At 41.8% G+C, this 27,338-nt stretch overlaps 1 protein-coding gene across 10 annotated transcripts in view; it reads left to right on the top strand.

The window, feature by feature from the left end:
- Window positions 1–23,856, top strand: part of LOC134648921 (rho GTPase-activating protein 21) — a 385,556-nt gene extending 361,700 nt beyond the window's left edge. For 9 of the 10 annotated variants that reach the window (XM_063503536.1, XM_063503540.1, XM_063503539.1 and 6 more), the window contains 9 exons: window positions 18,357–18,512; window positions 18,750–18,906; window positions 19,075–19,286; window positions 19,399–19,609; window positions 20,255–20,514; window positions 20,594–20,720; window positions 21,385–21,631; window positions 21,888–21,976; window positions 22,846–23,856. In XM_063503536.1, the coding sequence (XP_063359606.1) occupies window positions 18,357–18,512; window positions 18,750–18,906; window positions 19,075–19,286; window positions 19,399–19,609; window positions 20,255–20,514; window positions 20,594–20,720; window positions 21,385–21,631; window positions 21,888–21,976; window positions 22,846–23,810 (2,424 nt within the window). In that variant the 3' untranslated portion in view covers window positions 23,811–23,856. Of the gene's footprint in view, window positions 1–18,356; window positions 18,513–18,749; window positions 18,907–19,074; window positions 19,287–19,398; window positions 19,610–20,254; window positions 20,515–20,593; window positions 20,721–21,384; window positions 21,632–21,887; window positions 21,977–22,254; window positions 22,317–22,845 lie in introns of all 10 variants that reach the window. The other variant, XM_063503543.1, reaches the window with a different exon arrangement.
- Window positions 23,857–27,338: the final 3,482 nt, after the last annotated feature.

The raw sequence follows: 27,338 nt of genomic DNA, 5'->3' as shown, positions 1-27,338 counted from the left end.
CCTGGCTGTTGCCTTGGTTTGTAAATACTATATACTTTATGATACAACTTATTGCACCTAAAATAAATGCAGGCGACGCCCGTTCATCCGTGCCTAACGAGACGTTAATTTTGAACCGAGTGCATATAAATAAAATCGTATCCCACGCACCAGTAAAACTAATATGTCAAGGTTCGTTGAGGAACTGTTTATGTTTTCATATGCGTGTAATTAACGGATCCGGCCGCGGGGCTGACGTGAGTTTTTTAACGTCTCCGTAATGAACTTAACGATGTTGTAAACATTAGTTTTCCGCGCTCGGGGCTCGCGGTTTTCCTGCTTTTAACGGTACCAACAGATAACCCATGATACTTAACACTAACTGACGGAATTGCAGACTTCATGGCGGCAATGTGAAACACACATACTCACTAAGCATGTACTTATAAATACGTTCTTAATTTGTTTTATGAGTGAAAAATCTATAAACATAAAAGGGCGAATAAAACCAGACACCACCCATCAAAGGAAACAAGCGGCGCTTCGTCCATACCATACACGGAATGAATCAAAATAGTCTCGGTCGGTTCATCTCGTTCCAAATTATAGGTGCAAGTGAAAGTGGCAGCCGCTTCAGCTACTCCTAACATCAAAACAATAGCGGTGCTATTAACGCGTGCGTTACGATTTCCCTCTCTTTTTGATCTCCAACAATGCTCACTTTGATGGCTGTCATGCGATACTTCGGCGATAAAACCTATAGTTAACATCGAACTAACAAACATATGAAATAGCAATCGACACCCACTATCTTCTCGAGGCATGTATGTGTTTTTTAAGAAAAAAAAACACAATACGATCCACGCATTGCTTTCCATGTCAAAAAGTAACAAATGATCCCACTGTATCATATATATCCAGATAAGCATTGTCTTGTATCATCTCACACCCATTGTTTCAAGAATTTTGCAATATTCACTGTTGATTTCAGCGAAAGTGATGATAATAACTAGTTGCTAATAGCTGTATAATAAGTGTTGCACACCATTGTGTGAAGATAATATTTTTCAACTGACTCGCTTTACTCGCTTATCGTGGAATGTATGCCACTCTTAAATTTTAATGTCCTCTAGGCCCCGTCAACCGTCAAGTTTTTTTTTGTTTTTTTGACAAGACGCAAAGACAGAGCAAATATGTATTAAAACGCAAACAACAAATATTCCTGGATATCGATAAGCAAATGTTCCGTGTTTGAAAACACTAATCATATATTTTTATGCGACTGTTGTCAACATTTTCAAGACGTTTTACAAATAGCATCTCATTGTAAATTCTTTTTAAATGTCTTAATAAAGAAACAGACTTTAAAAATATAGCATCTGAACGAGGTTTATTTGTATAAAATCAATATTGAACTGTAAATAGGTACACAATAAACCCGATTTGGTCCTGTTTGTATGGTCGTAACCACAATATTTGCATATTAAAAAGGCTCCAGGTGTGCGTTACCGATCTTATCTCTGCTCTTGACCCCATAAAAGCCAACGATTGGCACTGCTATCTCCGACTCGAACGATTTAACGTTTGTGAGTTTTGTGACCCTTGATATTTTCAAGACAAATTAATTTTTTTTTGAAGCTAAATTAGAAGTGCTTTGTGTACATGTCGTAAAATCATCTGTATATTTTTATATTTCATGATTTTCATGAATATACATAGTTTCATTCAAGAATTCGCGGTCACTGTCATCAGTACAATACGAGTAAGGAAGGGTACAGGCAAGACAACTTTTCAAGGGTTTTCTTTTCAGTAAATTACAGAGAAAGCAGGTCTACGAGCATCTGAATTTAAGGTCAATACAACGGTTACACATGCTCCACTTCTACAAACTTTTTGTAATACTTCAAATGGTTAATATGTGGGTAAACTAGCTTGTAATGACCGCTAACGTCCGCTGTTTAATGCTACACTACTCTAATGAGACCATTAACTATAATACCATACAATTAATAAGTACCCCACGAGCTCACAACTGCTAACTAATAACACATTATTAGACACACATTCCTTGTGAAATTCACATTCGACCGCAGACCAGAATTCGCCCATTCAATATGAGTGAGATTTCCACATCCACAGGAGCTATTGGTCAGATTTAGGTACACTAAATATGTAACCATTGTACTGATTATGCGGTTCCGAGTATACCTTCAGCTTGTGGTTTGAGCCTAGATGTGTACGTTGCACAACGTAGTTAGCGTGGTCTTCGACCCATTACTATTCCTAATGAAAGAGGCATATGTACGAATGCAGTCAACACTTATACGACGTATTGTTTCAAGATGGTAGCATTATTACGGCCCAGTTAGCAGTGGCGCAAGCCTTACATGTGTAACCCTAATGTTTCACTTAAACAAATGATGCGAAAATCTTATTGAATGGGGCATAATATGTTAATTATGTTCGTTATTAAGTTATTGAGGAAGCGCCGGTGACAAGTCATTGTTTAGCGGGGAAAGTTCGATTCCGTGCTTTTGCCGATAAATTAGATAAAATAAATTATACTATGGCTTAGGTTTTTAGTTCGTAATCTAAAATTCAATTTATTAATACTACTTACCAATAAATCTAGACAGGTATAAGGTTCTTTTTTAGGGTTCCGTACCCAAAGGGTAAAAACGGGACCCTATTACTAAGACTCCGCTGTCCGTCCGTCCGTCCGTCTGTCACCAGGCTGTATCTCACGAACCGTGATAGCAACAGTTGAAATTTTCACAGATGATGTATTTCTGTTGCCGCTATAACAACAAATACTAAAAACAGAATAAAATAAAGATTTAAGTTGGGCTCCCATACAACAAACGTGATTTTTGACCGAAGTTAAGCAACGTCGGGCGGGGTCAGTACTTGGATGGGTGACCGTTTTTTTGCTTGTTTTGCTCTGTTTTTTGTTGATGGTGCGGAACCCTCCGTGCGCAAGTCCGACTCGCACTTGGCCGGTTTTTTTTACTTTTACAGCATACTAGACACAAGATATAAATTTATTTAAGAAGCAATCGCCTGTAAACTGTAAATCGCGTAATACACGAACCATGCGAAAATGGATTCTTTGTAACTGCAAGAAGATCGTCACTGATTTAACGTATATTTTCCTCCTCCTCTATTATCTTTCACAGTCACGTCCCTGTGTTTCACGAACGTGCAATAAAAAAATCGTAACTACGTACACCCTGAAGCATTATCAGTACATTGTTCCCTTGGATGTTAGTACAGGGTTGTACAAAGGGTGCTCTCAGACGAACACTCGAGCGTTAGTGCTCAGCCACATGTCCTTATGACTTGCTTACACGACAGTTCGGTGTTTGCGACCTGCACTTAAGGGCCGAGGCCTCAGTGATAGGCGGCTGCTTTACGTCTACGACCTACGTATACATGAGAACGTGTAACATAAGTAGCGCCCATTCGACACTGGTACGTTAACTATTATTTCAAATAGTTTTTCGAGGATTTCAAATGTTATAAACATTTAAAATCTTATTTTTATAAAAGGCAAAAAAGTACCCAAGCTTTCGAGTACCTAGTTAAAAATTAATAATTTTCTTGTAGGTATTTGTAATATTGTCGGTAATATAATTTTCTTATTCGGACTCCCTTCATGTTTGCCTTCTTCTCACAGAAAACCGAAAGCAATTTGTAGTAGGTACCTTTAAAGAAATTAAAAAGTGCCTCAAAGCTTTTTATAGAGCTTATTACGATACAAATTGCCGACGAACACAACAATTCACAATTTCACATTGTTAGGTTTTCATAAATTTTATTCAAATCTTGAGGTGATCATACCTGGAAAGAATTAATTCTGGAGAAAATCCCTCAGGGAACGCTGATCTTGCTTATTAAATATTGAAAGCGGCATTATTATTTCTAGTGAAAGTAATTGACAACTGTTCATTGCATCGTAATAACTTTGCTCAGGGGTATTGTTGTGCGTCGGCATCTCGTGCCATCACAATACGCTGTAAATCAGAAGCGAGTATTTGTTTCATCGTTTACGACAAACATATTCGTCAACGTCGAGCCACAAAGCGTATAAATCTTCACTACAACATGACGTTTAACGCAGACGGCCTGAGCGTACAATACGAAGATAGACGTTTCTTATCTTTGCCAAACCAATCTCAACGATATTCGAGCTTTATACTGATTCAGAATGAACTGAGAAGTCACGGCCGCCCGAAAACAATCGACGTTCGGAAGAGCTGACTATCGATAGTCGATAATTATATTGTTCATCATTTAAAAGGAAAGCTCACGCGGCCTTGCATACTGCCTACGGAGGTTACATGTCTATTCGCGCATAATGGGCGCGAGATGACAGCCGGGATAAGCCTGTCAGCCGAGGACTGAGTGACGTCACGCAAGTCCTAATTACGCACTCGATTCCGTATAAGGCTCATTTTTGCCCCATTGTACTCAAGCCAAATAGATGACGAAGGATGCGACAGATTTTTTATCTGAAACCCGACCTTTACCCTTTAAATTCTATAAGATATTCTGAATGGTAACAGGATTGTTGATGGAATTTGAACGTTCTCGCGATTCACTCTAGTCTGAATCTTTTGGCTTCTGGTCGGCAATGCGATAAGAAAGCAAATAGTGACTTTTGAATAGGCTGTTATCAAAACTTTTATCGCTTCAGAAAAATAATGATGCCTTGTTACCCCGCTGAGCGTGTAGTTATTTTGCGATACTTTAAATTAATGTTAACATAACAAGGATGTCCATGGATGCCATGCACATTCTTGAAACATGCCAGCGATGGATTATAATTATGTATAAAAATACCAACCAATATTCATTACTCAGAATAACGAAGCAGTGCCGGTTCGCAACAGTGACGTTGCTATCTTTTTTGCTGGCGCTCCGTCTTCGGAAAGCTCATCGCGTCAAAAATTGCCGTCCATTACCGAACATAGCGCTGCCTTCGCGGCGCACAATTCTTTTATTAATTGTCAGACCAATTCAGTGGAGGATATGACGCCATAGCGGCGGCGCACGCGCGTGATCCACCTGCTAATGATCCTGCAAAGGCACGCAATCGGTATTCATCCTTGAATAGTTTGAGGTAGAAATTGTATTGTTATTTTATTGTTACGCGTTCCAACGGGCCTTAGTATGCGGAATTTCGTATGCACCCCTTTCGTGATTCACTATCTAAATTGGTTACAGTATATTATTCAAAAACGCAATGACAGGTGGCGGCGTGTACCGCTTGCAGTTACACCATTGCAGCAAGTTTCGATATTTCCCACAGACTCCTAATGGCATACTTATCAGTAGCAATCCGTTACTGTCGCTGAGAAAATGAGGATCGATTAACTCTTGCTTCACCTCATTTGACTATTTTTCAACGCACGCCGATAGCTAGCCGATGCCATAATTTATTATCTCTTTTGATAGCTTTTAGTTTTTAGTAGTCGATTAGCGAACAGATCGCGCATCGATATTACACGGGAACTTCGCACAATATTATTGTTTCCAATCGGCTTGCGGCTTGCGTAATCACAATCATCCATTTTGAAATATTAAGATTTACACGTACGAGAAGTTCGAAAACTGCAAGTTGCGATGACAGCGTTTAAACTGCTCTCATTTAGCCAGCGTACATATTGATTTTATTTATCTGATCTAGAGTGCTCTAAATGCCACGAGCGGTATAACTGCTGTTGGGTATTGTGAAATACGACCGTTACTATCAGACTTTTATTACTTATAGTAGTTTTGTCAAATGTTCGCCTACACAACGCTTTTCTTATTTTGTCAGCTGCCGTCGGTGACCTGCGTTATGTCACGACACATGACACTCGCACTTGGTTTCGTAATGCTTATACTGTTTACATTCAAACGGCGCTGGGGCAGCCTTCCGAGTATCGAATCGCAAATCAATTAGAGTCTGACAACGATGTGCATCGCGTCTGCTTATGGTTGCACTCCTAAATGCGAACTCGCATTATTCAGATAACGTAACATTCGATTGTTCTTATATTTATGAGCGCTAGTGTTTCAATAATAATCAACAGTAAGAGTCAATTTAATCTACCCAATTAATAATTTTAGTTTTATCATTCCCATTCAAAAAATCTACCAATTCTCTAAAGTGGAAGTCGACTGAGTTTCAATAGTAAGCTTTACCTCACATGGTGGCATCTCATTAAGGAGAATTTAATGGGTTTTTTGCGCTTGCCTACGATCTGTCCTTAAAGAACTTCTTGATTACCTACCGTCTGCCTTAGTGATAGGTATAATGATTCATTGTACTCATCAGCAAGTGGATATTTATTTACCTACTTATGCATTTAATCAAAGATAAACCACTTAAAATATTATAGGTAGGTACCACTCACTTTTTGCTAAGTGGGTATAAGTAGGCAACTATAACACTTTTCTCAAACATTTTTTGTCCTATTGGCATTAACAATACGGTATTGCCTTTATATGGAATACCTTTGGTTAAACCGTTTAGTAAAATGCGGCAACAGATTACAGAATCATTTCGTAATCAAATATTTTGAGAGAACTATTAAACCGTATAAGAGTTAACTAAGCGTTTATCACCTTCACAGCTAGTTTGCCGCTTGACCAAAACCAATCGGATTGTCAATCAGAGCCATTACGATATTTGCGTTCGTTACGAAATTCTATAGCTTTCCTCGGCGGGTGGCGTTATGCGTACGGGCCGTACAAACCTCCAACTCCAAAACGTCATAAAAGTATTTGACCGTTATGCATAGGTAATGCATTATTTGATCGGAGGCCATGGGACTTGTCGATTTTCTATTTCGCAACTCTGGCGCCGCTTGTTGTAAACAAACGTCACTCACATTACTACATTTTATTGGTGATTTCTTTGGCATCGCCGCCTAAGTGTTTCTTAACTCAGATCCAGCTATTACGAAAACGCTCTATCAGAATAATGGGCCTGCCATTGACCTAATACTGGTTTTGATAAGTCGAATTTAGAAATAAGATTGGAACAACAAATTCTGGGACTGTAATGGACGCGGTGGCGTTAGCCTTCTGGGTTATTTATTTTAATTGAACAGCGATAACATTAATTCCAAAGGGCAATCACAGGTATCTAATAAACTTGTTTCGTTGCTTTTAGAAGTATCTCTCAGCTAAAGATAAACTAAATCAACACGCCCTTTCCCAAGCTTTTAGACTCTGTCAGGTATCAGATACAACAACAACGCAATCGCAGATACCTTAGACATAACGACCGGTTTCCTAGCCCAGAAGCGTAGGGCAAGATCCGCAAAACAAATGACAATCGCGGGGCATTTTATCAAACATCATCAAGGGCCCCCACCGCGGTTGTCGATGTCGCCGTCTTCCGCCGCGTCCGTCCATCACTCCATTGTACATTGTGCGTCTGTCCGTCTGTCCGTCCCTCTGTCAGCGCAGCCCGCGGACCGCGCGTTCCTGGAACGGACGCCGGCGCGAGCGCCGATGTAAATGCACACGCCATTAAAGTCTATTAGACCATGTTTTGTATCATAGCGGACACTCGGACAGCTGCAAAATTTCCGCTACTTTTTCTTGCATTGTGAACAACGGAATAGCGGTAGTCACGGTTGATTTGTTTGCACTTCGTGGTGCAGAGCATTAATAACTCAATGAATGGAATTGCAGTAGGTAAATTCCTAATAACCGACCAATTTTGTCATAATATGCTCGTGTTGTCATTATAATGTTGTTACTCATGCTTTTTTCTACAAAGTAAATAAATTAAAATTAAATCATGACTTTGAGATGCAGGTCTTTGGCAAAAATTAAGTGCGAGACAGATTTAACTAATCGATTACCAATATTAACGAAGATACTTCCATATGGCAGTAAATTCAATCAAAACTAGCACACAGCACTCAAGAAATTGCAAGAGTAAATATGGCGAACCATAAAATGATCAACGGCCATATGGCGCGATCATCCTTTAGTGCTAAAATGAACTTCGTAGACTAACTATATCATTCCAATTTAAACCGTAACGTATGCACTTTAAAGTATTAATTAGATAAATGGTCATTCTGTTTGATGCATTTGGTTAAACCGAGCGTTATCGCGTTTACAGAGTTAAAATGGGTTAAGTCTCGTATCAAATATATTAGAGTTTCGATCTTAAGATTGAGGACATTAAGTTTCAAATAGAAGCTGCTTGTTTGAGGATTTGATGTTCCTTTATTTGAAGTGTGCGATATGGCGGATCCGCCAGACCGAGTGTCTGCGATGCAGCGTGCACGTTATGTGCACTATTTGTGTTCATTTGTTTTAAATTACGGATGCGTGGAAAAACTTTGCGTAAATAATTGCAACGGATTTGTATGTGTTCCACACGTTAGTTTACTGTGCATGGCATGTCATGCAGTAAGAAGATTTAGGTAATTAGTATAGTAGTATTTACGTAATTAGTGTAAGTAAACAAGTGACAAAAAGAAAGCTTCACTGATGAATATCTGCATCTTCGACCTTTCATGATTCTTGAGGATTTATGAATGACATTTTCAACGTAGGTATATTATACATATAGTTTATGGTGACTTTGGGTTAAACATCCGTTAAAAGATTGATTGAATATTAGACTTGTGTGCGTGGATCCAATGACAATGTAACATTTATGGTAATTTTGGTTATAAACTTATTTAATGGTGTTAACGGTGTTTTCCTTCGTCGATTTCTTCACCTATTAACCTGTCGCGCGTTTATTTTACGTTTCTCACTGCGTCATTTAATTTAATGATTTTATAATAGGTACCTACATAAATATACACTCGACAGATTATGCGCTTCATTAATATTGACAATTGCCTACAATGTTACGCCATACGCTTAAATAAATAAATTAATATTGACTTCCGTATTCTCAAATTACATAAAAAATGTTCCACAACAACACATTTTAAAGAAACATATTTGGAATTCCGTTCTGAGTTTCCAGCATTCTTATTGAAATAATACATACTTGAAAATTGGTAGATATAACTTAAAAGTGGCGCGAAGATATGTTAGTTACACAACCCATGCTAAACCCTAATCATTTCATCTATATAATACCGCAATACTTATCCATAAAAACATATCTCGTAAGATATTAAATATAAATTGTAAAGTGCATGTAACAGGACGTCAACAGTTACCGCTGGTCCGGGAAGTAGCAGCTACACTTCTTACCGGGAGAAAAAAACACAGCGAATATTTCTATAAGTTGCCTCGCTGTCTAAGAATGAGGAATAGTTACTAAGGTCTGAAGTTGTTGTCCTGTCGTAAAACTTAGTAATAAATCTATCAAATGGTTATCCTGTTAGTGTGTTCAGATTTAATTCTATTACTGACCCTTTTGTCATGTATAATCTACTAAGAATCGATTGAAACTTTATTACCATACAACGATTAAAGTATATGGTCCTTCTTACTACTGCTTACATTTAAATGTTGTATTCTACGTCGATACGATCTCGATCGTGCCAAACGTGTACGCTGGCTGGACTACTCGCCATGCTCGGCATTCAGCGGTGAGTCCGGGCTTTATCGTTTATCCCACCATCACTTGTCTATGCTATGCGTGGACGTAGTGCAACGCGTCCGTCCGCTGCCGGGGTGAATGACCTGCACTATTGCCTAGGAAATATATTTACTGGAAGCGAAAAAGGAAAGATCGGCAACTTGAAAAAGTATTTGCATATTTAGAAGAGTATTTACATACCTATTCAAAATCAGGGACCGAGTCTAAGAAGTACGGGTATTTGTATATTCTAAGCATAATATTAATAAAAGCTGCTTAAAGGTCGTGAACTCACTTTGAATTTCGAATGTTTGATTTGATTCCAGAAATAGAACTCTTTTTTATAAAAGATCGATAAAATCTCGTTTCTTTTATAAACACCACGGAACGTCTTTGATCTTTGAGTTAAAGGACGATATATAAAAATCCTAAGCGCTTAAGAACATCTTCTTAAAACTTTTATCAAAGTTTTAAATCGACCATTTAATGGAATTAAGGAGACTCTATTACAGGGCGCTAATGATTTATTACCCAGTGACAAGTATCTGTGGTTAGTCTATGGTTAACCGTGTCCATGTCTACTGTCCACCATTGTGTATAAAGGGTACTAAAAACGCCAGCTGCCGAAAATTTGCACTGTATTTTTTTAACTCTGCATTCATTTAATCTGTCAAAATTACCGTCGAGCTTTTAGTTTTTAACTTCATTAAGTCATGCCTACATCGATTATGTTAAATGGTATTACTCCATACCATAACCCTAACCGCACAATGCAGATACGTAATCGGCAAGACAATCACACCCACCGCTTCCAGTCGTTTCCGCATGAAAGCCCTGAGTGGGCCGAATGCATTGCCAATTATTGTTTACTTTCTACACCTAATTGCATATTTATTTCGGCCGCGGATCCATGATTCATGCCAGGTGTCGGATTACAATGATTGACGGAAACAAACAGTGCGAGAAGGATGTGGATGCTGAATAGTACTTGCTTTGCATTGCTAAACATAACTACCTACTTTCTAACTTGTGAAGACACCTATTCGCAAGCATAGGCCACCTATTAGCATAAGCTATTCGACATCTCGAACAAAATGTTTCCGCACCTCTTACTTTACTTTACTTACAGATCCCCGAATTAGAGCATGATTAAAAGCTATCAAATGCTTAAATGTGTAAAACACATTTGTACCTTTAGTACTGACACTGCTTATAAACGAATATATGTATTAATCAATAGAGACATCAAAGCAACACAAGCGTCCGAGAGATCTGTTCCGGTGAAGCGCGAATGATGCGTTTCGGGGTCGCCGGCGCACGCTTCGCTGCGCCTAGCAACGCGCACACGCTGTCTCCTACTGTGTATGTGGTGACAATATGGAAATGTAGTCATAAATATTTGCAAAACATCCATTATCATACATTAGAATACCTGATACCAACTTCTAGTACCATGGTACAATAGGTACCTGCGTATTCCCGGAAAAGCGCAGAAGACTTTCGTGAGCCCAAATTTCCATATTATTTGGTAGGTACAGCAATTACTGAATCTGTCCCATAGCCTGACGGCCGCCACAGCCGCGCATACAGGCAATATAAATGTACATATCGAAGCATACAATGACAGTAAACTTCACACACTTGAGTTATTTTTATCCGTGACCTGATATACAGTACGTTTGTTCTGAAAACGTAATAATAAATTATTTTCGGCATTTAAAATCACAAAGCTGGAAGTGGGGCAGCTTGGTGATTAACATGCGGCACGTTGCACAACGCTATCGTTTTACTAGCTAAATAATACTAATAAGTTTACCTACTCGAAAAGAGGCTATCAGTGATCGCCTCTATTTCTTAAGTATCGAATAAAAACACAAATTGCGAATTGACATCTTTTGTTATTATAGCATTTTTAATATAGCTTTGGTATGGGACAGCTGCCATGTCCAGTAGACTACGCAAAATACAGGATAACAGCTGTCACCATGTGAAAAATACTAAAGGTACTACATACAAATTCATTCATATTTAAGAGCCTATGACGATATTGACATTTTACTACGAATCTCTTTCCTTACATGTGTGAATCGACCTGTAACAATCAAATTAATGTCAACAATGGCGCTGATGTAATGACATTTCATAGCATAACGTCAACCTCAATACTATTAGGGTTTTATCGTAAGTTGTGGTTATCGTTCGAAACAACCGTGCCAATGACCGATTTTGACGTACTAAGTATTACGTGTATTAATCATATTTACATCAAAGCTTGACCTTAATAACAAGCGTAATAAGCTTCTTTGCCTACCTCTACTTAACCTCTGTCTTTGATGATTATTAAATTAAGCTTACCTACTTTTGCGATTCTCGTAGTAGTAAACCTACGTTACATACGTAATTTTTAGACTGTGGGCAAATCTAATTTTACTGCCAACTGGCAGACAGTGTATGGTATTATGAGTAATGCAATTTATGCAATCGACGGGGCGTCGAACGTGGCAGACCATACAGTGTACTGACTAATGCGTAATGTGTCACGAGTGTGGACGTTAATTGAATTTACTTGACGAAAGAGTGCTCAAGTGATCTGTTTTGACACTTAATCATATATTTGGGACAGAAACGAACTTACATCTGTATCTGGCAAATAATGGCAAAATATGAGCATAAATTAGGTACTATATAAATATGTAACAAAAACTACTATTCTTAATTTTTCTGAGAAATGCCTTTGGTTTTTGTTTTTCAATCCGACTGGTATATTTTTTTCAAAGTATTAGGCCAAGGATGCTGCTTCATGACGCTGATTTGCTAAAAAGCTCAATGTTATCCCATTGAAGTACGATTTAGCAACGGCTGTTACGTTATCTCAAAAAAGTTCTTACCCATAAAACAAAAATAGGCTGTAAACTATGATTGTATGAAGAATCTGACCCAAATGCGATCGTGACGCGCGCACCTGACGCAACCCGCCGATATCGGGACGTCTGGCTTCTGTGTTCTGTAATGCTTCAGATTAGGGATGTTGCGAATATCCGCATCCGCATCCGCAACCGCGGAACTTCCGCATTATTTTCAACATCCGCATCCGCATAAAATCGATGCGGATTTAATGCGGATGCGGATGTGGAACAGGTCGGTACAGGAACATCTTAGCATCGGCGTAAGTGCTAGACTGCTAGGTATTTAGTCATTAACCAAAAAAACCTATTAGAAATGAGCAGTCAAGCGTGAGTGGGACTTAATTTACGGAACCCTTGGAACGCGAGTCCGACTCGCTCTTGGCCGGTTTTTTGAAATAAAAATTACTAAAATGTAATATTTGACGTTTTTTATGGTACTATCTTGACATCCGCATCCGCATCCGCATCCGCGGATGTGAGCCTTTAAAAATCCGCATCCGCATCCGCGTCCGCGGATGTCAAAAAATCGGCACCCGCAACATCCCTGCTTCAGACCATCCTCGTCCACGAGAGCCGGCTGCGATCATACAACTCGCACGTTGTAAGCACAAAGTACACAGTTTACGCAAACTGTTCCTTGTAGAGCCTTTTCTCCAACAGTTATATAGTGTACGAAGTATGCTAACTAACGCGTTTAATTACCCACCTATTTGCTGTTGCGACAGTGAAGCTCTATGAATCATAGTCACTTAAGCGGCTGTCTAAAGGACGTTGCTCCACTTTTTCTAGCCTGAATAAAAAGTTATACCAAAATTACAAAACGCAGTCTAGGTTATACCTTATGCAATGCACAATCGATTACAGAAGATATCTATGGCGATCTTTCACGCAAAATAGCACTGTTAAGCAGCCTACAGGCTTTCTAGCGCATTACGCAATGCGGTGACTCATATTTACCAAAATTAGTATAGCGAAGCCTTCCAGACCACTTCTGCAGTCGTAAAACGGCGTTGAGTCATCCGATTGTAGCAAAGTTTTATTGTTCATTCGGCACTAAGCGCTTTCAATTAGATAAAATGTCAGCCCAAAGTGCAGAGCGAAGTGCCGCAATAGTTACGTAAAATAGAAATGCAAATATTACGGAAATAAGTTACTTATTTCAAAGAAAGCGTCGTTGAAAATGTCCAAGTAATGGTGACCTAATGGGCTATTCACTTCGCCGTCAATCATCTTCGTCTGTCGTCCGAAATATATTAAGAAGTAAATAAGTTGGTACGCGGCGGCGTTTTCCAATATTTTATGATTATTACTTTGTAAGTGTCCAACTATTTTCGCAACTTCAGAAAGCAAGTTACGACTAGTAAATCAGTGCTCAACAAAGTTTCTAGAAACTATTACAGTCTTATTTGCAAAGGAGAATTTTAGCTGTAATTTTATTTTTTAATTTATCTCAAATGTCATTTAGCTTCAGCGACCACCGTGACCTAGTGTGATGTGTTACACTCATAACTTATTGTGTAAGACTGTCAATGAACCGTGACTCAACTACCGTGCACTTGCCGTGTTACGGAAGAAAACTTTAAAGATTTCAGCTAGTAGAGTTTACTCACTTATCCACGTGTATAACCAGTACTGAATATCAAGGAAACCCAACTTTTAACGGTTTTCATAGTCGGGAAAACCTTTTGACAGCTCTGAAATCAGATATCTACTACATATTTCTTCGAAAGAATTTGGCATGAATTAGGCATTTTACTATCGTCATAGGATTCAGGAGTCTGTCACGCATTAGTAAATTTAAATACTATGAGATTTTCGACAATCCTCAGAATTCTCAGAAAGGGAGGACTGGTGATTTCTCCAGTTGTCACTGAAAACTATTTAAAATAAAATTTTGGAGGAAAAAATCACGATAGTTGGCAACCAATTGTGAGATCTTTGTATATCTAATTAAGCGCCAATTTCTCGAACTCTAAATTTCATTGCAGTCGAGCGTGTAGTGAAAAAAGTTGAACTCTCTCAATTGCTGGTGGCAGAGGAAAAGTATGACAAATCGGTATCGTTCGCTGCGGATAAATTTATGACCGCGACGGTCGTTCGCGGCTGACCATAAATTACAACAAAGAAACGAACGAAAACTACGACTGAAGGTTGATTTTCAATGAACAAACTTGTAGATTAAATGTTGTGGTACATTGTTGTTTTGTATTTTGTTTCATTGAAAATTAATAGTTAATACATACGTTAGAAATGTAGTAATTCTAGGTTCGTACAGTCTAATTGAATCATTAGGTGTTATTTGTGTTAGTGATGACTACAATTTTAATTAAGTAAATCAAAGAAAAACGTCAAGCACGTACCTATGTGAGAACTGGACAATATAAATTACAACATACAGTCGATGTGGTGAGCGAACTGTCCGGAAAATGCCATCAATTTCCGAACCGTGAAAACGGCGATTTGGCAGACGGCGCGGAGTCTGCGCGGGATCACTTTCTCCGGTGCGCGCGCGCAGTCCTTCAGCCGCGCGCGCGCCGCCCGCCCGCACGCTGCACTCGTGCTTCCGGAAATTCAATTTCATTACCGTTTCACGCATCGATATTCTAATCGTGATAACTGCCGATGCCGAATGATTTACAGAGAGATATAACGGAACACTTTCGAACCGATCCGTGTCAATCATCGACGGTATTTTGGAAGTTTGGGTCGTTGCCCGCGTTTATTGCCGGTAGTGTTTGCATGTGAATCTCCTGGATGCAGTGAGGGCTTGGGAGTGCCGGCTGCGAGTGCATATTGTACCGGACAAGGATTGAAGGCCGCGATGTATTGTGACTTCTGACGCTTGTGGACTGCAGCCAAGTCATGACGCTCTGGTACACAGATTTACTGGTGAGCTTGTAGACACTAAAATTGTCATTTGCTTCGTCGAAGCAATTTAAACAGAAGTATTGTACCTTCTCGCGTACTCCCGCTGTTGTGATATTCTTGACAGCCTATTTATTGTGTGCAACGAAAATAACAGTGAAGATAACAAACATATATTATATTTAGGTTTTGTGTTAAACAGTCTGTGTATATTTATAGTCTGTTTTCATTTGAACATTTTTTTTGCGTACTACCAAGATCGTATCTTTCATTTATACTATATGCAAACAAGCCATAGGTCTCCAGGGGTGACATACACGAGTTGCCGGCCTTTTAAAAACCTTAACAGTACAAACTGATTTTGTGAAGAACCTTCGTGCTAAACTTCCATGAGAAAACCTCGACAGGAATCTCATTCCACTTGTCGTGACATCAAAATACATATTGACTTAGGTCAGTTTCCAATCTCTGAAAGTGACGGTTAAATTAAAACTGAATTGCTGAGGAAGTAATTAAATTTCCAATAAAGCGTGTCTTGACACAGACCCCAATCCAGCGTAGACGGCGAGACACTAAATCAATTAGAACCAACTTTAAAACATCGTTAAACCATTAAGAGTCGTGCAATTCTCTCATATAGGTAATATGGGGGCGTTATAACGTCTCACAATGACTATTATTTGAAGGTACAGTCAATTGACCTACAAGTAACATGTTATTACATATCGACGCTTCGGGCGCCACTCCTGCCTAGATATCTATCTATCAGGTCAATTACTTTAGCTAGTTTCAAATTTCTTTCGTTTACTTTCTACATAATGGTTGCGGTCGGAGTCTTGTCTTGGGTTTAATTTACCCAAGTGAAATATGCTCGTTAAGGGTCCCTGCTAATTTGCCCCTAGTTAGTGCGTTTCCTGCGGAGGTGCGCGGTCCTCGCCGACGCTCGATGCGCGTTACGTCAGCGTCCTACTTCTGAGTTCTGACGACGTGCCGCTGACCTGCTAATTGCACTCATCTGAATAGGTTACGATCGTGTAATGTTGTCACCAAAAACATACATGCTTTTTAGGGTTCCGTAGCCAAACGGAACCCTTATGGATTCGTCACGTCTGTCTGTCTGTCTGTCTGTCCGTCCGTCCGCCACTTTTTTCCGAAACTATAAGAACTATACTGTTGAAACTTGGTAAGTAGATGTATCCTGTGAACCGCATTAAATTTCACACAAAAATAGAAAAAAAAAACAATAAATTTTGGGGGTTCCCCAAACTTAGAACTGAAACTCGAAAAATTTGTTTCATCAATACGTGTGATCTATGGATAGGTCTTCAAAAATGATATTGAGGTTTCTAATTTTTTTTTTCTAAATTGAATAGTTTGCGCGAGAGACATTTCCAAAGTGGTAAAATGTGTGCCCCCCCCCCCCTGTAACTTCTAAAATAAGAGAATGATAAATTACGGAACCCTTCATGGGCGAGTCCGATTCGCACTTGGCCGCTTTTTTTATGACAGAGTAAGTGGTTGGCAAAATTAAAGTGCCAAGTCCTTTTGCAATTTCCACCGAGAGTGTGATCATCGGTAACTTTCTAACAAAATCCACAAAATAGAAATCTCTTTGTTACAAGTTTGGTTTCATGAGCTAGTCGTTACCAAATCGTCTTTTAACAGGTAGACAATGTCAACCGTGCTAATGGAGCTGTCGAATGATGATCGCGACTTTTTCTCACGTTGACAATGAGATCGACATGCTCGATGATTATATCAGCTCACGAAAGGTTAACAGCCATTAAGGAGTGTATCATTTAATAGCTTTGACGACTATTATAATATATGGCCTTTCACTGTTAAAAATAGAAATTAAAAAATACGTCTGCGAAATGATTTAGTGCAAGATAGAGTCGTTATTAGTTTCAAGAATTGTTATTGAGTTAAAGGCCGTCTAAAAACGAAAGGGCCATTTATATCCGTCACATGAAATATTCTTGTAATTATACTGATCGGTATCAGCAGAGGGCCGCGGAAGACGCGACCGCGACCGCATTCGGTCGTTTGCACTTTCGATTTCCTACGCTGCGGCCCGGCCTCGGGCGCAAATAGACAAATACGCTACTTACCGAGATCTATACAAAGCATCAATTCATCTTTAATCGAGCGTAGGCGCCACCGGTTCAATCGTATTTTATTAGGGTTCCCTGATTCCTTATTAAAAACGTTATTTGGCTACCTAAAACGTTTAGTTTTTTGTTTCTAGGTCTTAAACTCTACTAAACAAACTAAGTGAATATTACTTAAGTCTATATTAATGCACATCAATTTAGTATCAATTCTCTGCTGAGCGACTACTCACTTTACAGCTCAACACCAGTATCAGATCTACTTCTTACATTTAAAGTCATCATCTTCAGCTATTGGTGGCTACCCATGATATAAACCGATCCTATAGGATCCCGTCGGTAAAGTGGCAAGACGTATACTTAAGAATAATGTCCAGAAACATCATCGTCAGCAAACATTAACGCGAAACCTAATTGAAAGATATTTAATTCAGTGTAACAAACATCACACGCGACACGCACTTGGCCTTTATATTTTTCGGTTAATAAGCCGGTGACCGAGTCAGCGTTTCGCTCGCTTGATTAATGCCGCCTTTGCAGAGATAATGGCGTCGAATCTCGAGCACTTGTCTGATTCACGTTTATTCAGCGCGGTATAACCGTAATTAGGGGTGAAAGTGAACTTTTTAGATTAGATCCGTGAGTACGTGACTAGATTAGATGCTAACTTGTTTTTGGGCGTAATTTCTAAAAGCATTACTTTTAAATGACAGCTGAGACCACCACAGTAGGTAATTTTAGTCATAAGCTCTTTGCTCTTTGAAATGAGTTAGTCTCTGCATGTAGGTTTCTGCACAGCAATTGCGACGTTAGCGTACCTAATAATTTGTAGATTTTAATAGTCCCAAGTCCCAAACTATCAGAAAAAAGAAACACGAATCTACATTGAGTATCAGACGACGCCTTAGTACCTACTTATCTGTTGTTTCATTGTTACAGAGCCCTGGCGCCGTGAGCGGATCCACACCTGGCGCGGAGAGCTCGCGCGACACACTCGACATGCGGTACTCTCTGGCGGCGTTGGCCGATGACTATACAAAGCGAAAACACGTCGTGCGCGTCACCACTGCCGCCGGCGCTGAGCTGCTGCTACAGGTAAGCTTCACAGACTTACGGTTAGGCAATTCTTGAATATCATGCATGTAAGTTTTTCACCGATCGGACCATGTCAGATTAAACTGTTTCCTTGAGGACCAGATCGGATAAATCCCCAATTGTATAATGCGCTAACTCTAGCCCGGCCCGGCCGGCCATGCATAAGCGAGAGGAAGAGGTTTTGAAGACAGAAACAACAAACAAAAACATTTTGACCAATTGAACGTTATGTAACAGGCGGAGGGACCAGAAGACGCCCAGCGTTGGTTGGCGGCGCTGCGCCGGCACTCGGCGGAGCCGCCGCCGGCGGAGGCCGCGCCCGCGCAGCCCGACTGCCCCTCGCCGCTGCCGCCGCAGCGCAGCAAGAAGATCGGCCGCAACAGGTCGCCCACCGGTAAGTTATTATGAACAGCAGTCTCATTCGACTTTATAGTAACAAAACTCTGCCACTAGATTATGGCTCATGCTTCTTGTCAATAAAACGATCCATCATTCAATTCAACAATTCATCGATTGATTCCATCATACGTAGCCCGCATTATAATGTTCCTTAATTCCTCAGGACCGCCAACACCAACCCTTCCATCATCGCCGAAGAATAAAACATGGAAGGGCCGCATGGCGAAGCAGCTCCGTCGCATGCACGGCGGCGGCGCCGCGGCCGTGCCCGCGCCGACGTCAGGGTGGCTCGGCGCGCCGCTCGAGCGCTGCCCCACCGACCCGGAGCACCCGCTGGTGCCGAGAGCGGTCACGCTGCCAGCACATGCTGTGGAGGTACATATAAAACAATTGAATTTCAGAATCAAAAGTTTGCAGTGGAAGAGAACTATGTATCCTCCACGGATAAGCTGTTCTTAGTCATCAGTATTTTTCTTGTCATGCGCAGGCCTTCGGTCTCCGCACAGTGGGCGTGTACCGCGTGCCGGGCAACGCCGCCGGCGTGGCGGCGCTGGCGGCCGCGCTGGACCGCGGCGAGCCTCCGCCGGAGGGCGACCCGCGGTGGGCAGATGTGCACGTCGCCTCGAGTCTGCTCAAGGCTTATCTGAGGCGGCTGCCTGATCCGCTGCTCACGGCTGACATGTATCCCGCTTTTATTGGTAAGAATAAAGCAAGATAGGTTTGGCCTTTTTGGGAAGTACAACCGTTAACAAGTACCTACCTATCAGTGACACATCAACATCTACCAGAGTATCGCCGAGCTCTAGTAGATATCACTTTCCCTTAGGAAATAGATATTGTTTGCATTAGATGGTTAGGTATTAGATTCGCTGTGTCTGATATCTAACAGCTGACCGACACGTGTGCCCTAAATTATTAATTATTTTGAAGGAGAACTCACTTGTTCACCAACCGTAATGCCAGATGTCTTCTTCCAATTAAGAGCTCAATTAAGATTGCCACCTACAACTTTAAAAAAAATCATGCAAACTAGGTACTTCTAAAGAGTTTACGGTCATGTATATTGTACCAGATTTTTTTGTCACTGGCAAGTAACAAATTATCCTCTACATGCACTCTTCAGAAGTTCGTCGAAAACCTAATGAAAATGTTACTATCCAAACGCTCATTAATTTTAGCAAATTGTTGGCAATGAGCCTCGGCTTTTCATGTTAGTTGTAGCGAGTCGAGTTATTGTTAGTACCTACCGCAAGCGGTGATGAATGGTGCGTCTCTAACCGAGATATCACTCGACATCTCGTCGATATCAGGATCTTTCTAGAACTTTTTACTTGTATTTTCAGCGGCCGATCGCTCACCTGAGAGAGCTCGGGAGTTACGCCGTCTAGTCCACGCTCTGCCCGAGGCTCACTATGAAACACTCAAGTACCTGATCGAACATTTGCGCCGCGTCGTAGCGCACTCGTCACACAACAAGATGGAAGCTCGAAACTTGGCCATCGTGTTTGGACCAACGTTGGTGCGCGGTGCTAGCGACGACATGCTCGCGATGGTCAATGACATGTCCAGTCAGTGCCGCATCATCGAGTCTTTTCTGTCTCACGTGAGCCTCCTACTGAATGACGTATATTTTTTTTTACTTCCTGCCCGGCATTCGTCCTAATTATCGTTTATTTTTGCAGTATGACTGGTATTTCGAAGAGGAGGAAGGCGAGCCCCCAGTGGAACCCCCGACGACCGCGGAGGAGATGTCTCCGGCCCCCGCGCCCTCCCGCGACCTCCTCATCCACAACGTCAAGAAGATCGAAGGTAATCCAACATGGCTCTCGGCCAATCACCTTTGCCAAACTCAACATCCGCGGTAATCATTCACTAGTCACTTATTAACAGGACAATTCATCTTGAGCATCTTAACGTTCAGCGGAAAATCCCTAGTCTCATCCATTCTTGCCTGGATGTCGTCTATCATCACTATTTTATTTCAGCTTGTCCCGTATGGCTCCCATAAATATAATTTCGAAGAAAACGTCTTTCCGTAGGATTTCATTTTCTCAAAACTATTTTCCGGTATAGATACCTGTGCTAATTCTTCTCTAGGTATGTCGTGTAGGTACGCGCTAGTCTCCTCTAAAGGCTTTTTTCAATAGAATAACCCATTCATGGCCACGAACCGCCGAGCGTACACAATACGCCAGGCCACCATACAAATCGTTTTTAGCTAAAACGCATGACTCAGCTTATGGGTCTCGAGCCTGGCGCGAACGGTAAATAAATCGCCGCTTATGAAGCCGGCCAGTTGGACAGCATTATGCAACATTTTTACTAACCACCGATTTTCTGTGCCTATCAAAAAAGAAACTAATTAAGAACGAACATCGCTTTTGAAGCTCTTATTTTTTGAAATGAATTTGAAATGAAGTCGCCTTAAAATTATCGGACGTGCCACAATTCCCAAAATTTATCATATTTCCAGGAAAAGACGTGTCGACTCGCGACATCGTATCGTCGATCATCTCAGCGGCGAACCGCAAGATCCAGCGCAAGCCGCGGTCTAAGCCGTCGCCGGACAGCAAGAAGTGGGCGGAGGCCGAGAAGCGGCCCGAGGCGTCGCCAGGCGCCTCGCCGCCCAACTCGCCGCTCACGTCGCCGCCCGCGCACCTCACCACCACCCTCGCCGACTACGACGGCCTGCCGCACCGGTTCAGCCAGGGAGGCAACAAGTTAGTACCCATCATTTTGTTTGTGAATTCAACCGTGTGCGAGATTCGGAACAACCGGTTAACATCCCTTTTTCTACACAGCCACTTTTATCATCAACATGATCATCCTACTCGTAGCCTTATCCCGGGGCCTCTGGATCGAACAACCTAGTATAATATCGCCTTAAACTTGTGGGGCAGTTAAAGTAGATTATGCTGAAAAATTGGATTTCACAAACACTGACGGATGTTTTATTAACATATTGTGTGTTTTCAGAGTGGAGATGGAATCCATATCAGTGTTGGGCCGCGGTCGCCAAGAGCTCTCGCGGCACACACACACACTACAGAGCTTCTCCATCGATGGTAAGTAAGAATTTCATTCGTAGAGAGACAGAGACAACTTATTTTTCGATTACCTATCAGTGGAATAAATACACCATTTACTGAATTAAAATCTGCAATGCCATCTGCATGTACCAGAAGTGTCATGACATGATATTGAGCAAGTAATTTTAATTGAAAGAGTATCCCTAAACATAAACAAGTTCGCAATTCCTTTATGTTCAACTGGTTTGACTTGGCCATATCGACTTTTTCCTTCTGTGCAGTCAATAAAAACTGTCTACTATTTGCCCCACTAGGTGTGCAGTACTGACGTCAGAGAGTAGACACAGCAATCCCTTTCTTTTGTCCACATTAAAAGGTATAGGAATGTGAGCGTGCGTGTTGCAAGTGTGTGCGTGCTGCGTGTACGCATTCGGCTCCGTTAACACGGGCGATTTGTTCGCATCTCCTGAATATCTTGCAAAAACAGTTAACTTCACTGGCAGTTCTCACGCGACCAACGATTTCATTAATAATTGATGTACAGATTTACCTTCCGTTGAGAAAAGTCAGGTGAAGTTGACAAGTTGTTGAGGCAAGTTACTTAATCGACGGATCATGCGAACAAATAGCGGCTCCGATAAAAACTAACGCTTAGAACCGACGGCTGCTGACAGCACGGCTTCATGCTCGAGCATTCGACGTCCGAGCGACCGCCATTCATGTCCATATCGACGATCATCTCACTTCATTGTCACGCTCTTAACGTGCAACATTAACACGCTTCAATATACGTGTCCGAAGGTACCTCTAGACGAACGGCTCGTCTAAATATATCTTCTCTTTACTAAATCTCTATATAAACAAGCTGCATTAACATAACTAACTTCTCACTTGATTTGTCGTAGGAACCGGAGATTTGGTGTCGTCTCTTACGAGCACGTTCGACCAGAAGCTGCGCACGCTGAACAACTCGTCGCCGCTGGACGACGGCAGCATCCCGTACGCGGACGAGCCCGAGCCGGACGAGGTCGAGACCGAGGGCACCTGCAAGTCCTCGTCCAGCTCCCCGTCCGAGCACAGCGAGCGCGAGGAGCGCGTGTCGCCCGCCGCGCGCGCGCAGGAGCTCAAGGCCGCGTGGCTCGCGCGCGACCTGCGCCACTCCTCCTCCTCCAGCGACGAGCCCGACGCGCGCTGGCCGCGGCCGACGCGGCCGGTCGACGTCCACGACGACGACGACTCGGAGAAGGAGAACTGCATCATTCCAAAAAAGAACGACGAGGCCCGCAGCACCGAGGACGAGAAGGACGTCGACACCCGCTCGCAGGTGTCCGAGACGATGCCCGACAACGACAAGACCATCGATCGGCTGCTCTACCCCTCTTACAAAAACGGCCTGCGCCCGTCCAACCCGGAGTGCGTGAAGCGCAACAGCGCCGCGCTCGAAAACGACAGCGAAAAAGACGTGGACTGCTCCAAGCTGAAACGTTCCGAGTCCCTAAACAGGGATCCGGAGCGGAGCGAGGCGCGCGTGCTGCGCTCCGAGAGCCTCAACTGCCGCGCGGAGGCGCGCCTGCAGCGCTCCGAGTCGCTCAACAAGGGCGAGCGGCTCAGCAAGCTCGAGAAGGGCGAGTGGAACATCGTGCGGAGGCGCGAGGGCGCGTGGCGCTCGACCAAGCTGAAGCGCAAGAACGGCATGCCGGAGCGCGGCATCAAGCGCCGGCACACGGTGGGCGGGACCAAGGACTTCGACAAGGACGGCTGGAGCGCGCGCCACACGCGCACGTCGTCGCCCGACCTCAGCGCCGCGCCCGCCGCCTGGCCCGCCTCGCTGGTGCCGCCGCCGCGCCCGCCGCTCGAGAGCCACGTCTGACACGAGGCGCACTCCTTGTAAAGGATCGCCGACCGCGCCCGACTACTGATCGCCGCGTGTCGTTGTCGTCGAAGCTGCGGACTTTCGCGGGTCGAAATCGTTTTCGGGACCTGCATCGGTTGTAAATATTTTGTGGCGCACTAGCGTGCTCGGTAAAGACAGAAGTGAGGCCCCCGGCCGCGCTCCGCGCCGGCGGGGGGCGGGTTTCGACAAAAACATTTAGCCGTTTCTAGATATTTAGTCGTCTATGGACTTAAGTATCGAATGATGAATGGGCTTCGAAGTACATCGTTTCTTCGATAACTGGACTCTACTGTGGGTGCCTACTGTTCGGGTGGTGCTGTTTATTTTATACCTAAGTAGTTTTTTTTTTCTAATGAAGTGGGTGAATCAAATATTTGGGTACCGGAAATCAAGAAAATATATGTTTTAAAATCTGATTACATGCAGTACCTGCCATATTTATATCTTCGACTAACAGGAACTTTCGCATCGAGAGAGGCTATTATTTTGATTCGACTCAATTGACTGAATAGATTAGGTCACAAAAATATCTAATTATGTATATTATAGTATGAAATAAAAAGCTAATACTCAAAAGTCATTTACATTATATTATATCGAAAAATCATACATAAATAATAAAAATATTCGAAGCTTATATTGAAGTAACAAAGACATGAGTTAATTTGTATATGAGATATAGGACAAAGTATTACTCATTGAAAAAAATAAAACATACAGTGCAATACAATTTAGGTACTTGAATAGGAAAAATGTATAAGGAAAGAAACAAATGAAGGCGAATGCCGCACCAGCTAGCCGCCCTTCAACGATCAAGAACCAAACAAAGAAAACGGGGTTCTGTATCACCAAAGGGCGGCTAGCGGCGGCGGCCGTTGGGCCAGTGCCATGCTTGGCTTGCTGGAGTGTAACTTTTGTTGCTCCGAATGTAGCTTATACAATTATGGTGCGAACTACTAACGTGGCACTGGCCCAATAGAGAAATTAAGCTCACTAAATAATGCCAAAGAATGATAAAGAAATCGTCAATTTTGAGAATGCGAGGAGCATACTAGAGTGAAGGCGCGACTCTGAAAGGAATGGAAGGAATATGTATCAACGAACTACGTACTGAGTTACTCACCATATCGAGGCAATACGCACTGTACCTTGTAGCGTCACTGCGCCCCCGACATACTTAATAGTACTCCCTGTGTAGGTTGAAAACTACTCTGTGCGGAGTTATGTGGGGCGCTAGCAGACGCCGTGATAGTGCAAACGAGCATAATACAACTAATATTAGTGCTAGTAGTAGATAGTACATACATACAATGAATGTTAATTAGATATACGCCCAGGCGTACTTTAGTTTAAGTAATATGTGCCCGATCGGGTGAACATGTGACCAGACTACTATAACACCACGTAACTTTAAGCATTATCGGTAAGAATTACATAATAGGTACTCGTCGAGTTATATTGATAGCGATTATTGGAAGGAATTATAAAAATAAATAAAAGCATACATCACCTACTTGCCTTTGCAATAGTTTTAGCGGATTTGACTTAATATGCACAATTCTCAGATTAAAATAGATTCTTTTTAATACAGTTACCTAGTAGACTCGTCTCTGTAACGAAATTATGTACCTAAACAAATATTTTAGATGACTATTGGAATTAGAAATTGTAATTCTTTGACTTAGTTTTTAAATATTACAAAGTGCGACTTGTATTGTAAATAGTGTGTGTGGGTCTCCCTGATGACGGCCTGCAGTGGTAGGTACTGGCCGACGGTCAGCCGCCACCTCAGGCCGCGCCGGGAGACGCGGCACGTATAGCAGTAGCCGGGCCGCGCGGCCCGCCCGTATCGACTAAAGCTTTGGTTTCCTCCGATAGCGGTGCCGTCATATAGCGGCCGTCTCCATACAAATACTACGACATCCATATTTAGCCGTATTATTTAGTATGGAGACGGCCGCTATATGACGGCACCGCTATCCTACGAAAACCGATCTTAACCGACGTAACACTCCTACAGTGATAATAATAAAAGTGATTCTCTAGCTTTGTATAAAATGTACATTTCTTTTTATGATTAATTTATATTAAATTTGTTATCGTAGCTTTGTTGAATGCAATTATTTTTTATTGTTTTGTTTATCAAAGAGAAGTATTTTAGGCTAAATTCGATTGTTATTTATTTGCGAAAGCTGTAAAACGTGATTTGGCACAATTTCTTTTAAAATTGTAATTATATTTTGTAAATAATACATCGGCAAAATGATGTTTTAGACTTTCGTTCATTAACTATTTTGAAAATTTTATACCATCTTTACGTTAAGGCGATCTCAAGTTTGTTGAATGTTTGCAAAGCGTTCCTTTAAAGTTTTATTTGTAAATATATCTTTTAATGTAGGAACAGTGAATTTACTAATTGTAACTGCGTCATATTGTAAGTAGACGGTAGATGGCGGTAGGGGCGGGTCGGGGCGGCCCGGGCCGGACCGCGCCGCCCGGCGGTCCCGCCTGCTCGTTAGGTACATATAAAAGACATGTCTCGCTCGAGTGTCTGCTTGCAAGAGAATTGTATTCAAGTAATCTAATTCATGTCCTTCGTGTAATCAGCTATGAAATTCAAATAAACACCGTAAGTCATTTCGCAAACGTGGTTCGATTCACGTTACAATATTCATTGTCATTGTGTATATTTTGGAGCAATGGAATAAAATACTGAATCAATTTAGAACTTTGTTTCCTTTCTACCCTGCAATGAAGCGTAGCATAACGCTTTCACTGCGTGCCGCGTTTTGTAGTTTTACGCCGTAGCGCGTTGCAATGATTAAGTCGTCATAGTTTCGCAGTGAAAGGGTTAATTTAACTCATTTCAGCTATTGCTACGGCACATGAGCTAATATCAGTAAATAAGTGGCCTACAGACTACCTACCTACCTAGACCTACCTAATCTTGAAACCTGTGTAACAAACTAACCGAATAACAAATAAATATAAATCGATCATTTTTAGTTACAGATTTAACTTTTGGACGCCAATGACCGATATATCCGCACCGTAGGTTCAACGCCAAAGACCAATTAATGGGTCACAGACCACAGAGCAACATAGACCTACGTGCATATGCATAAAGTTCAATTTCAGTTTTGACACTTCGGTGACGTGGCGTCAGCGTGACAGCTTTTGTGTTTGACACGGCGTCGAAAAGGTTAAAGATGGTTAGGTATTATGTAGGTCATCTGATTCTGATTATCAACTAGGCCACAATAGTCGTCAGGTTGAATGATGAATCATATGATTCAGGAACGAATTTTCGTCCTCAGTGTTATGTTATGATGGATGTCCATGAATCGAATGAGACCATTAGGTTCCTATGTCCATTAGGACATAGGAATCGTGTGAAGTGGAAACATGAAATCAAACGACATAAATAAGTTATCATGTTTTATTAAGCAATCCACTGCATACACTCATAAGTAATGTGTTCCTCATACCACTGCAACTTACAAC

This window comes from Cydia amplana, chromosome 6 (assembly GCF_948474715.1).
Source record: "Cydia amplana chromosome 6, ilCydAmpl1.1, whole genome shotgun sequence".
Lineage (NCBI taxonomy): Eukaryota > Metazoa > Arthropoda > Insecta > Lepidoptera > Tortricidae > Cydia > Cydia amplana.
Note: the sequence above shows the minus strand (reverse complement) of the source record. Positions and strands in the feature narration are given on the sequence as shown.